This window comes from Tachyglossus aculeatus, chromosome 11 (assembly GCF_015852505.1).
Source record: "Tachyglossus aculeatus isolate mTacAcu1 chromosome 11, mTacAcu1.pri, whole genome shotgun sequence".
In the NCBI taxonomy this organism is placed as follows: domain Eukaryota; kingdom Metazoa; phylum Chordata; class Mammalia; order Monotremata; family Tachyglossidae; genus Tachyglossus; species Tachyglossus aculeatus.
The window spans coordinates 4,355,360-4,369,401 of record NC_052076.1 but is presented as its reverse complement, the minus strand read 5'-3'; the positions used below and the strand labels follow the sequence as shown (position 1 = coordinate 4,369,401).

Below are 14,042 nucleotides of genomic sequence, written 5' to 3'. Positions count from 1 at the left end.
ACCCGATCACCTTGTAACCTCCCCAGCGCTTGGAATGGTGCTTCGCACACAGTAAGCGCGTAATAAATGCTATCATTATTATTGCTTTATTATTTTTATCATAGTAGGGGTCAAATTTTTGAAGGAGGAGGCAATCACTTCAGCATATAGGTAGTCCTCCTTTGGAGGGGTAGTCGGGTTGGCTATTTCTTCATCCTCCGCTTCTTACTGCTGATTTTCGCTCCAGTCCTTGTTGCTTTCACTGTGGTTTGTTGCCTCCCCCCTCGGCTCCTTCCCCATAGGGCGAGGGAGCCAAGACTCCCTTTTAATTAATTAATTTAATTCATTTCTAGACCGTGAGCCCACTGTTGGGTAGGGACCGTCTCTGTATGTTGCCAACTTGTACTTCCCAAGTGCTTAGTACGGTGCTCTGCACAGAGCAAGCGCTCAATAAATACGATTGATTGATTGATTTTAATTCCCTGCCTAAACCCTCATTTCTCCTCCCTTCTGCATCGCCTGTCCGCTCGGGTCCGTACCCCTTAATCAGTCAATCAGACGTATTTATGGAGCGCTTACTTGGTGCAGAGCACAGAATAATAATAATAATAATGATGGCATTTATTAAGCGCTTACTTTGTGCAAAGCACTGTTCTAAACACTGGCTAATAATAATGGGATAATAATAATGATGGGATAATAATAATGATGGAACTAAGCGTTTGGGAGAGAACAATCATCATCATCAATCGTATTTATTGAGTGCTTACTATGTGCAGAGCACTGTACTAAGCGCTTGGGAAGTACAAACTGGCAACATATAGAGACAGTCCCTACCCAACAGCGGGCTCACAGTCTAAAAGGGGGAGACAGACAACAAAACCAAACATACTAACAAAATAAAATAAATAGAATAGATATGTACAAGTAAAATAAATAAATAAATAAATAGAACAATGCCCTTTTTCCTCTCCTCCTCCTCCCCATACCCCCCGCCCTACCTCCTTCCCCTCCCCACAGTACTTGTATGTATTTGTACAGATTTATTACTCTATTTATTTTACTTGTACATATTTACTACTCTATTTATTTTGTTAACGATGTGCATACAGCTATAATTCGATTTATTCTGCCGGTTTTGACACCCGTCTACCTGTTTTGTTTTGCTGTCCGCCTCCCCCTTCAATCATACTTCAATCATACAGTGCTCTGCCCATAGTAAGCGCTCAATAAATACGATTGATGATGATGATGATACTTACTGAGCGCTGACCGTACGCAGAGAACACTGTACTGAGCGGTTGGGAGAGGACAGTATGGCCAGAATTGGTGGACACGACCCTGCCCACAACAAGCTTATGGTCTAGAGAGGGATAAGGACATAAGCGCTTAGGATTTAGCGCCTCGCACACGCCAGGCAGGCGGGAGCGGGAAATAAGAGCGGAATCTCTTCTCGGCCCACCCGGGGCTCACAAGAGGGGCAGAGGGCGGGTATTTCATCCCCATTTTCCACAGGATGTGAAACCGAGGCCCAGAGAACTGCAGTGATTTGCCCAAGGGCAAACAGTGAAGAGTTGGTGGAGCCGTGGAAACTCGTTTTGTCTAGCTCCGTCTGTCTGTGGCGAAAGAGAGAGAGTGTGTTTGTGTGTCTGTGTGTGTCTGTCTAGATGGTGAGTCCATTGTTGGGTAGGGATTGGCTCTATTTGTTGCCAACTTGTACTTCCCAAGCGCTTAGTACAGTGCTCTGCACACAGCAAGCGCTCAATAAATACGATCGAATGAATGAATAATTTGCAGGTACGTACAAAAGTGCCGTGGGGCAAACATCAAATGCCCAAACACGCTAAGGCTAGAAATGAGTGGGGAGGCCTAAAAATGTTAAAAAATTAACAGCAGTGGCTGTTCTGTAAATCCACTACCCACCGTCTTAAATAGCATTAGGTTACAGAGAAGCAAGGATTTAAGTGAACCCCGGGCTGCTCAATCCTAAAAGACTTTAATCCAAACCTGCAGGTTTTGCTCAATCCGCTTTTCATCGGGATTCACTGAACGTTGAGCCCCCCGGTATCTGGAAGATCCTTTTTAAAGTGCTTCTCTCCCAGCATTCAGCACAGTGTTTAGTAAACATTACAGCCAACCCACGGAAAAGAGAACAGATTCCGTCCAGCCGTTCCCGAAAAGAGATTCCCGGCGGTCCCCCACCTCTCCGGACAACCCTTCCTCATTTTCCCATCAGTTCATTTTTACCCTAGATCAATAATGATCTTGTCTGAAGTAGCTCGCCGGCCTCGGCTTAGAGCGACTTGGCAGCCGTGAGCAGGTCGTTGATATTTGCGAACAATCTCCGAACGCGGTTTTAAGCCTCAAAGCAGCGTAGCCTGTTGGCTAGATCGTGGGCTTGGGAGTCAGGAGGCCCTGGGTTCTAATCCCGGTTCTGCCGCTTGTCTCCTTTGTGACGTTGGGCAAGTCTCTTAACTTCTCTGGGCCTGTCTGTGACTGTGAGCCCAATGTTGGGTAGGGACTGTCTCTATATGTTGCCAATTTGTACTTCCCAAGCGCTTAGTACAGTGCTCTGCACATAGTAAGTGCTCAATAAATATGATTGATTGATTGATTGTCTTCCCACGTCTTTGGGACATGGACCGTGTCCAAACTGTTTAGCTTGCATTTACCCCGACGCACAGTGCCTGGCTTATAATCAGTGCTTAACAAATACCATTTAAAAACAAAACAAAAAAACCCACATAAGCCACACAGTAAGTAAGTAGCTGAACCACCCTTCCTCCCTCAATATCCTTGCCCTCATCCACTTGTGCGATGGGGGGATGAGCAGACTAGAGGCAGAACCTGTTCTTGTTTTGTTTTGCTTCTTGGGGTTTTTTTGTTTGTTTTGTGTTTTTTTGGCGGGACAGCTGTTCTCCAGCTCTTCACTCTAAGCACCTGGAGCCATTCATTCATTCAATCGTATTTATTTTAGACTATTATTTTAGACTGTGAGCCCACTGTTTTTAGACTGTGAGCCCACTGTTGGGTAGGGACTGTCTCTATGTGATGCCAATTTGTACTTCCCAAGCGCTTAGTACAGTGCTCTGCACATAGTAAGCGCTCAATAAATACGATTGATTGATTGATTGATTGATTGAGCGCTTACTGTGTGCAGAGCACTGTACTAAGCGCTTGGGAAGTCCAAGTTAGCAGCATATAGAGACGGTCCCTACCCAACAGGGGCCAGCTGTTCTCCAGCTCTTCACTCTGAGCACCTGGAGCCATTCATTCATTCATTCATTCATTCATTCAATCGTATTTATTGAGCACTTACTGTGTGCAGAGCACTGTACTAAGCGCTTTGGAAGTACAAGTTAGCAACATATAGAGACGGTCCCTGCCCAACAGCGGGCTCACAGTCTAGAAGCCAGACAGCAAGAAGTAACTTTTGACAAGCCCATCAAGTTGTGTCAGTGAGGACCGGTGAATTTTTGTCCGAGCCGTTGCTGGAGCGACGCGTTGGCCCTAAAAAGCAGCCGTTGACGGCGGAGGAAACGGCAGACCTCAGGTGGCTCACCTGCGATCTTATCTCCTGACAAAGTTAAACACAAAATAGGTTTTGCGCGCATCTCAGATCATCTTACCAGGATCCGAGGGCCGTTGAGATTGACTCTCCCGGCGGGGAAAGGGCGGGAAGAGCAGCAACTCAGAACCGCAGTTGACCGATCGGTGGTATTTAGTGTGCGCTTACTAAGTGCACAGCACCATATTAAGCAGTTCCCATAAGGAATATTGAGGGCCCGGGCCTGTGGTTGGTCATCTTGAGGATGATGATGGCATTTATTAAGCGCTTACTATGTGCCAAGCACTGTTCTAAGCGCTGGGGGGGATACAAGGTGATCAGGTTTTAGACTGTGAGCCCAATGTTGGGCAGGGACTGTCTCTATATGTTGCCAATTTGTACTTCCCAAGCGCTTAGTACAGTGCTCTGCACATAGTAAGCACTCAATAAATATGATTGATTGATCAGGTTGTCCCATGTGGGGCTCACAGTTTTAATCCCCATTTTACAGATGAGGTAACTGAGGCACAGAGAAGTTAAGTGACTTGCCCAAGGTCAATCAATCAATCAATCGTATTTATTGAGCGCTTACTGTGTGCAGAGCACTGTACTAAGCGCTTGGGAAGTCCAAGTTGGCAACATCTAGAGACAGTCCCTACCCAACAGTGGGCTCACAGTCTAAAAGGGGGAGACAGAGAACAAAACCAAACATACTAACAAAATAAATAGAATAGATATGTAGATAAGGTCACACAGCTGACAATTGGCGGAGCCGGGATTTGAACCCATGACCACTGACCAATGGGGATGAAGACTGTGAGCCCCACGTGGGACAACCTGATCACCTTGTATCCCCCCAGCGCTTAGAACAGTGCTTGGCACATAGTAAGCGCTTAATAAATGCCGCCATCATCATCATATTGAGGAGTCTTTTCTCAGTATTTGAGTCAGACTGGCAATTTTGTCTTTGCTGTGTGAGCTCACTAGCTATTTTCCCGCACAAGGAGCTGAGGTCCTTGGATAAGCACTTCCTATTTCCCCATCCTTGGTGAAGGGGATAATACCTGACCCCACCAGATCCCTAGGGATGTTGAGGATGCAACGCTTTCTGAAAGAAAGCCGATAACTAGACGGCGAGCCCCTTGTTGGGTAGGAATTGTCTCTACTGTTTACTGTTCATTCATTTCATTCAATCGTATTAATTGAGCGCTTACTGTGTGCAGTGCACTGGACTAAGCACTTGGGAAGTACAATTTGGCAACATATAGAGACGGTCCCTACCCAACAGCAGGCTCACAGTCTAGAAGGGGGAGACAGACAACAAAACAAAACATATTCACAAAATAAAATAGAATAGATATGTACAAGTAAAATAAATAGAGTAATAAATCCGTACAAACATATATACATATATACAGGTGCTGTGGGGAAGGGAAGGAGGTAAGGGTGGGGGGGGGGGATGGAGAGGGGGAGGTGGAGAATTTGTTATTAAGCGATTACTATGTGCAAAGCACTTTTCTAAGCGCTGGAAAAAACACGAGCATTTTCCCCTCGTCCACCCTCCCTCCCCGATGCCTTTGACGCCTCCCGTCAATCAATCAATCATATTTATTGAGCGCTTACTGTGTGCAGAGCACTGTACTAAGCGCTTGGGAAGTCCAAGTCGGCAACATCTAGAGACGGTCCGTACCCAGCAGCGGGCTCCCAGTCTAGAAGGGGGAGACAGACAACAAAACCAAACATATTCACAAAATAAAATACATAGAATAATAGTGAGCCCCCCGTGGGACAACCTGATCACCTTGTAATTTATTTTATTTTGTTAAAATGTTTGGTTTTGTTCTCTGTCTCCCCCTCCTAGACTGTGAGCCCGCTGTTGGGTAGGGACCGGCTCTAGATGTTGCCAACTTGGACTTCCCAAGCGCTTAGTACAGTGCTGTGCTCAATAAATACGGACGAATGAATTTTGTTCCAGAATCTCCACCTCGAAAGCCCCTTTCCCGGCGATCCTAACCGGTGGTCTGGTAACGACGATTTCCTTGGCTTCCTCTGAGGAGGTAACCAAGGCTTAACCAGCACTTGGCGTTTACGTGGTATTTCCACGATTGCCACATGTTCCACCTTCACTTCTGTCCTACTTCCTTTCCTCGTTGCCCTTTCCCTTCATTACTCTCTCTTCTACTCCCCTTTTGGCTTTTCTTCTTCCTCCTCCTCCATCTTCCCCGTTTCCTGTGCATTATTCCTAGAGAAATCCTGCCACCACCCAGTGCTGCCACAACCTCATCTCCTTGTGTTCCCCCCAGCGCTTAGAACAGTGCTTTGCACATAGGAAGCGCTTAATAAATGCCATTATTATTATTATTATTATTACCACCCCTCCTTGATGATGATCAATCAATCAGTCGTATTTATTGAGCGCTTACTGTGTGCAGAGCACTGTACTAAGTGCTTGGGAAGTCCAAGTTGGCAACATATAGAGACGGTCCCTACCCAACAGTGGGCTCACAGTCTAGAAGGGGGAGACAGAGAACAAAACAAAACATATTAACGAAATAAAATAAATAGAATAGATATGTACAAGTAAAATAAATAAATAGAGTAATAAATATGTCCAAACATATATACATATATACTGGTGCTGTGGGGTAGGAAGGAGGTAAGGCGGGGGGGATGGAGAGGGGGAGGAGGGAGAGAGGAAGGAGGGGGCTCAGTCTGGGAAGCCCTCCTGGAGGAGGTGAGCTCTCAGTAGGGCCTTGATGATGAGTGTGACTCAGTGGAAGGAGCCAGGGCTTGGGAATCAGAGGTCATGGGTTCTAATCCTGGCTCCGCCTCCTTGTCAGCTGTCTGACTTTGGGCAAGTCACTTGACTTCTCTACGCCTCAGTGACCTCATCTGTAAAATGGGGATGAAGACTGTGAGCCCCCCGTGGGACAACCTGATCACCTTATATCCCCCCCCCAGCGCTTAGAACAGTGCTTGGCACATAGTAAGCGCTTAACAAATGCCATTATTATTATCATTAGTATTATTTAAGTGCTTACTATGTATCAAGCACTGTTCTAAGTGCCGGGGTAGAAACAAGATAATCAGGTTGGGCACCTCTCCTTTCCCTCTGTGTTGTACAGATGAGGTAACTGAAGCACAGAGAAGTGAAGTGACTCACCCAAGGTCACAGCAGCAGATAAGTGGTGGAGCCAGGATTCGAACCCGTGACCGTCTGGCTCCAGGCCCGTGCTCTATCCATTAGTCCACACTGCTTCACCCCCGGCGTCCTTTCCTCCACCTCCCCGCCCCCCGCTTCTAGTGAATGGGGTCAGTTCCAGCTCCTCCCCTGACATCATCATCAATCGTATTTATTGAGCGCTTACTGTGTGCAGAGCACTGTACTAAGTGCTTGCTGACATCACCCCGCAGTCAGCATCTGCGAGTCCCCCCCCCCGAGAGTCCCCGCGGCATCTGCCTGCCCCTCGTCTAGAGGGGTCTCGGCTTAGTCACCGGGGGCCACAGAGGTTTACTACCCGCAGGGCGCCTCCACCACTTGTCTGCTGTGTGGCCTTGGACAAGTCACTTGATTTATCTGCACCTCGGTGACCTCACGTGTAAAATGGGGATTAATAATAATAATAATAATAATAATAATAATAATGTTGGTATTTGTTGAGCGCTTACTATGTGCCAAGCACTGTTCTAAGCTCTGGGATAGATACACCCACGTGGGGCTCACAGTCTTCATCCCCGTTTTACAGATGAAGGCCTTAATGTAAGGTTGGATTACATTTAGACTTTAGACTAAATTAAACTGTGAGCCCCTTTTAGACTGTCTCTATATGTTGCCAACTTGTACTTCCCAAGCGCTTAGTACAGTGCTCTGCACACAGTAAGCGCTCAATCAATACGATTGATGACGATGAAGTAACTGAGGCCCAGAGACGTGAAGGGACTTGCCCAAAGTCACACAGCTGACCGGTGGCGGAGCCGGGATTAGAACCCACGACCTCGGACTCCCAAGCCCGGGCTCTTTCCACTACGCAAGACTGTGAGCCCCATGGGGGACAGAGACCTGATTTGCTCGTCTGCCCCAGCGCTTAAGACAGTGCCTGGCACGTAGTAAGTGCTTAACAAGTACCGTAGTTTATTTATTTTTTATCAGGGAAGGGCCCGCTAGCCTGGAAGCTCGTTATGGGCAGGGATGTGTCCGCTCTTTCTGTCGCAGCGTACACTCCCAAACTTTTAGTACAGTGCCCCGCACATAGTAAGCACTCAGTAAATACCACTGACTGACTTGTGTGCCCTTGTCCCTCTTCTTTCTATTTATTTTATTTTGTTAGTATGGTTTTGTTCTCTGTCTCCCCCTTTTAGACTGTGAGCCCACTGTTGGGTAGGGACTGTCTCTAGATGTTGCCAACTTGGACTTCCCAAGCGCTTAGTACAGTGCTCTGCACATGGTAAGCGCTCAATAAATACGATTGATTGATTGATTGATTGATTCTTTCCTTCTCCCCTTGACCGCAGTGACGGGAACAGCCACCCACCCGGGCCCATCTGAGGTTCTGTTAGCCCTGCCTGCCCGCAAGGGTTTGCAGTCCAGAGCACAGGAGGACCAGCTCCCCTCCCTCACCCCTTCTGCAGGTGGGCAGGTGTCAGGGAAACCAAACTCCTCATTTTCCCGATTCTTTCCCGGCGCTCCGGTGGGATCAATTAGAGCGACGGTGGAGGGAACTGTGGTTTAACCGCGATGAAGCCACTTTGCCTTGGCCGTTTCAGCGGGTTGGTGGGAGGACGGGTGCTCTGCGGGCTTGCTTCCCTGTTTCCTTTTGGAGACTTTTCCATTCGAGAGGACGGGGAACATCATCCAATCAGTCAATCAATCAGTCAATCGTATTTATTGAGCGCTTCCTGTGTGCAGAGCACTGTACTAAGCGCTTGGGAAGTCCAAGTTGGCAACATATAGAGACAGTCCCTACCCAACAGTGGGCTCACAGTCTAATTTAGTCTAAAGTCTAAATGTAATGCAACCTTACATTAAGGCCTCTGATAATCGGGGAATCAGATAAGATAATCAGGTTGGGCACCTCCCCGTCCCACATGGGGCTCACAGTCGCAATCCCCGTTTTACAAATGAGGTAGGTAACTGAGGCACGGAGAAGTGAAGTGACTCACCCAAGGTCCCACAGCAGACAAGTGGCGGGGCCGGGATTATTATTTATTTATTATTATTATTTATTTATTTATTTTATTTGTACATATCTATTCTATTTATTTTATTTTGTTAGTATGTTTGGTTTTGTTCTCTGTCTCCCCCTTTTAGACTGTGAGCCCACTGTTGGGTAGGGACCGTCTCTATATGTTGCCAATTTGTACTTCCCAAGCGCTTAGTACAGTGCTCTGCACATAGTAAGCGCTCAATAAATACGATTGATGATGATTAGAATCCAGGTCTTCCTCTGCATCGCCTACACGCTTCGGTCCGGACCCCCCGAGCACTTTGATACTCACCCCAGCCCCGTCAGCCCAGCAGTCCACGGCTTAATTTTTGGTCGCTTCCCGGCTCGCTAATTTGTTTAAAGTAAATGAATGAATGAATGGCCAACCTGATGACGTTGTGTCTACTCCCAGTGCTTAGCACAGTGCCTGGCACATTTTGATGGTCTTGACACCTGTCTAGTTGTTTTGTTTTGCTGTCTGTCTCCCCCTTCTAGACTGTGAGCCCGTCGTTGGGTAGGGACCACCTCTATATGTTGCCGAATTGTACTTCCCAAGCGCTTAGTACAGTGCTCTGCACACAGTAAGCGCTCAATAAATACGATTGATTGATTGATTGATTTAACGTCCGTCTCCTCCACTGTATTGTAAGCTCCCTGAGGGCAGGGATCATGTCCACCAACTCTGTATCGATCAATATCAGTCAGTGGTATTTATTGAGAACTTACTTTGTGCAGAGCTCCGTACTAAGCCTGTGGGAGAGTACAGTATGACGGAGTCACCTTCCCTGCCCGCAAGGAGCTTGCAGTTTAGGAGGGAGACAGACGGGAACATAATTAAATAATTTGCAGATCTGAACCTCAGTGCTGTGAAGCTGAGGGTGGGCGGCTATCAAGCTCCTCAAGAGTACAGAGCCAAGCGCATAGATGACAGACTAGCAGGGTGCTCTCCCCAGGGCTTAGCACAGCGCTTTTCAATCAATCAACGGTATTTACTGAGTGTTTGCCATCTGCAGAGCACTGTACTGAACGCGTGGGAGAGTAAGCAGAGAAGCAGCGTGGCTCAGTGGAAAGAGCCCGGGCTTTGGAGTCACAGGTCGTGGGTTCAAATCCCGGCTCCACCAATGGTCAGCTGGGTGACTTGGGGCAAGTCACTTAACTTCTCTGTGCCTCAGTGACCTCATCTGGAAAATGGGGATTAAAGACTGTGAGCCCCCACCGTGGGACAACCCGATCACCTTGTAACCTCCCCATCATCATCAATCGTATTTATTGAGCGCTTACTATGTGCAGAGCACTGTACTAAGCGCTTGGGAAGTACAAATTGGCAACATGTCACCTCCCCAGCGCTTAGAACAGTGCTTTGCACGTAGTAAGCGCTTAATAAGTGCCACTGTTATTATTATTATTACAACAGAATTTAGCGGGCACGTCCCCTGCCCGTAACGAGCTTACAGTCCAGAGGATTCTCTCAGTAAATACTCTTGATTGATTGAACATGGCCCCATCTCCCCTGCCTTCCCCAAATAAATAATAACAATTATGATATTTGTTAAGCATGTTCTACGTGCCAAGCACTAAAACTGTCTCCTGATCTCCCTGCGTCCGACTCCCTCCTCCTGTTCCTGTCTGGACTCCTTAAAGTGGGCTGAATCTTTTAGACTTTGAGCCCACTGTTGGGTAGGGACTGTCTCTATATGTTGCCAACTTGGACTTCCCAAGCGCTTAGTACAGTGCTTTGCACACAGTAAGTGCTCAATAAATACGATTGATTGATTGATTGATTGAATCTCCCCGCTGCATCAACTTCCTCTCCCCCAACTCCAGGTGGACAGAAAGAAATCCACTGTCTGGTTTGTGACTGTGCTGAGTTCACAACCGTAAATCCCACCAAATTGTTCCATCGCATTTCAGAGTTTGATCAACGAGAATAATTTGCAGTGGCTTCCAGAGTCAGTTGGTAGTAGTTGTGTTTGTTCAGCGCCGTACCAAGCCCTGGGGGGAAAAGGACACAGATAAGAAGTGGCCTCTGGCCTTTCAGGACCCCCCAATCTAAGAATAATTGGTCAATCAGTGGTATTTGTTGAGCACCTACTGCTCGCAGAGCACTGTACTAAGCACAAGGGAGAGTACGGAGTTATATGAGTTGTATAACTCATATACATCGTTGAGAAGCAGCGTGGCTCAGTGGAAAGAGCCCGGGCTTTGGAGTCAGAGGTCATGGGTTCAAATCCTGACTCCGCCCCATGTCTGCTGTGTGACCTTGGGCAAGTCACTTAACTTCTCTGAGCCTCAGTTACCTCATCTGTAAAATGGGGATGAAGACTGTGAACCCCACATGGGACAACCTGATCACTTTGTATCCCCCCCAGCGCTTAGAACAGTGCTTTGCACATAGTAAGCGCTTAACAAATGCCAACATTATTATTATTATTATTATTAAAGAATGAGGAGGATGGTTTGGAGAGAGATCCGGAGGGAAAGGTGAAATAATCTAAATACAAAAACGACATAAAAGCAGAAGTTCAGGGCCCAGAAGATCCAGCGGCAAAGGAGATCGAAATGGCTAATTCTCCCAGACTCATTCTCCTCTTCGCCGTCAGATCCTTTAAACAATACCCGTAAAATGCCGCTGAACAGATCAGTTATTTTTGCTCAAATTCCTTTCACTAGGGAGAGAGCTGCTTTTTCAGAGAACCGCGGGGTTTTATTTATCCGAATTCATCCCAAGTAGTTTGGCCTTTTTCCAAGAACATGTAGCAGTTTATAGTTCAGGCCTGCACGCCGGGTTTCCAGTGAAGGGATATTTGCCAGGATGGGCACGCTGTTTTCCGCCAGATTTATTTTCGTGGGGGAAATTGAAGTGAGATTATTGTGGTTTTCCCCTCCTCCAGAAACATATTCATCACGTGAACTCTGAGACTCGGCAAGCCTAGCGTTCAAGCAAACGTTGGCTACATTCACATTCACTTCGTTCAGTCATTCAGTCGTATTTATTGAGCGCTTACTGTGTGCAGAGCACTGTACTAAGCGCTTGGGAAGTCCAAGTTGGCAACATCTAGAGACGGTCCCTACCCAACGACGGGCTCACGGTCTAGAAGGGGAAGACAGAGGAGATGTTTGTAATGGATTCCTAGAGAGAAGTGGAGGGAAAACCCTAGCCATGAGAAGCAGCGTGGCCTGCTGGCTAGAACACGGGAGATTATTACATAATTAAATATTTATTCAATATTTAAGAACAACAATATTTAAAAAATAAATGAGAAACATTAATAATAAGCTGGGTAGGGACCGTCTCTATATGTTGCCAACTTGGACTTCCTAAGCGCTTAGTCCAGTGCTCTGCACAAAGTAAGCGCTCAGTAAATACGAATGAATGAATGAACTCTGTATATTGTGCAAGAGGGATCGACGGGGCTGTCCTGCTCCGGTTACCTGTAGGAGGGGATAATCAATCAGTCGATCAATCGTATTTACTGAGCGCTTACTGTGTGCAGAGCACTGGACTAAGCGCTTGGGAAGTCCAAGTTGGCAACATATAGAGACGGTCCCTACCCAACAGTGGGCTCACAGTCTAGAAGGGGGAGACAGAGAACAAAACCAAACATACTAACAAAATAAATAGAATAGATATGTACAAATAAAATAAATAGAGTAATAAATATGTACAAACATATATACATATATACAGGTGCTGTGGGGAAGGGAAGGAGGTAAGATGGGGGGGGATGGAGAGGGGGACGAGGGGGGAGAGGAAGGAAGGGGCTCAGTCTGGGAAGGCCTCCTGGAGGAGGTGAGCTCTCAGTAGGGCCTTGGGTGATATGCCCAGAACGTTTCTGTGGAAATACCATGAAGCAGCGAGGCTTAGTAGAAAGAGCCCGGGCCTGCGAGTTAGAGGATCTGGGTCCTCATCCCAGCTCTGCCACTTGTCTGCCGCGTGACGTCGGGCGAGTCACTTCACTTCTCTGCGCCTCAGTTACCTCATCCGCTAAATGAGGATTAAGACCGTGAGACCTCTGTGGGACAGGGACTGCGTCCAACCCGATTATAATAATAATAATAATGGCATTTATTAAGCGCTTACTATGTGCAAAGCACCATTCTAAGTGCTGGGAGGTTACAATCAATCCATCAATCAATCAATCGTATTTATTGAGCGCTTCCTGTGTGCAGAGCACTCTACTAAGCGCTTGGGAAGTCCAAGTTGGCAACATATAGAGACGGTCCCTACTCAACAGTGGGCTCACAGTCTAGAAGGGGGAGGCAGACAACAAAACAAAACATATTAACAAAATAAAATAAATAGAATAGATATGTACAAGTAAAATAAATAAAGTAACTTGTCGATGCCTCAGTTACTCCATCTGTAAAATGGAGATTGAGGCATGCGCCCCTGCGCGAGGCCCACCCTCTGATTATCTTGTATCTACCCCAGCGCTTAGTACAGTGCCTGGCACAAGGTATGCTCTTAACATTTGCCTTGAAAAAATACCATTTTTCCTACCAGAAAATGATTTTAGAATATAGCATCTTTTGGTTACACCGCGTGATCCTCGCCCACCAGGGACTTACAGTCTAGAGGGCTGGCCACACTTGGAGCTTGAAAGAGTGTGTGTAGTTGTAATAATAACTGATATTTGTTAAGCACTTACTCTGCACTTCACACTGTACTAGGCGCTGGGGTGGATACCAGCAAACCGGTTTGGACGCAGTCCCTGTGCCCCACGAGGCTCACGGTCTTAATTCCCATTTTCCAGATGAGGGAACCGAGGCCCAGTGAAGTGATTTGCCCAAGGTCCCTCAGCAGACAATAATAATAATGATGATGGCATTTGTTAAGCGCTTACTAGGTGCAAAGCACTGTTCTAAGCACTGACAAGTGGCAGAGCTGGGATTAGAACCCAGGTCCTTCTAACTCCCGTGCCTCTGCTCCATTCATTCAATGCATTGTCATATTTATTGAGCACTTACTGTGTGCAGAGCACTGTACTAAGCGCTTGGGAAGTACAAGTTGGCAACATATAGAGACGGTCCCTACCCAACAGTGGGCTCACAGTCTAGAAGGGGGAGACAGAAAACAAAACAAAACATATTAACAAAATAAAATAAATAGAATAAATATGTACAAATAAAATAGAGTAATAAATACATACAAACATATATACAGGTGCTGTGGGGAGGGGAAGGAGGTAAGGCAGGGAGGATGGAAAGGGGGAAGAGGGGGAGAGGAAGGAGGGGGCTCAGTCTGGGAAGGCCTTCTGGAGGAGGTGAGCTCTCAGTAGGGCCTTGAGTGGGTAGTGCTCTACCCACTAGGC

The 14,042-nt window shown here is 46.9% G+C and overlaps 1 protein-coding gene across 1 annotated transcript in view; it reads left to right on the top strand.

The window, feature by feature from the left end:
- The window catches only part of TRIM24 (tripartite motif containing 24), a 73,798-nt gene that overhangs the window by 13,533 nt on the left and 46,223 nt on the right, over positions 1-14,042 (top strand). Inside the window, exons 2-3 of the mRNA XM_038753553.1 lie at positions 8,084-8,155; positions 8,291-8,293. Of these exons, the coding sequence (XP_038609481.1) occupies positions 8,084-8,155; positions 8,291-8,293 (75 nt within the window). The remainder of the gene's footprint in view (positions 1-8,083; positions 8,156-8,290; positions 8,294-14,042) is intronic.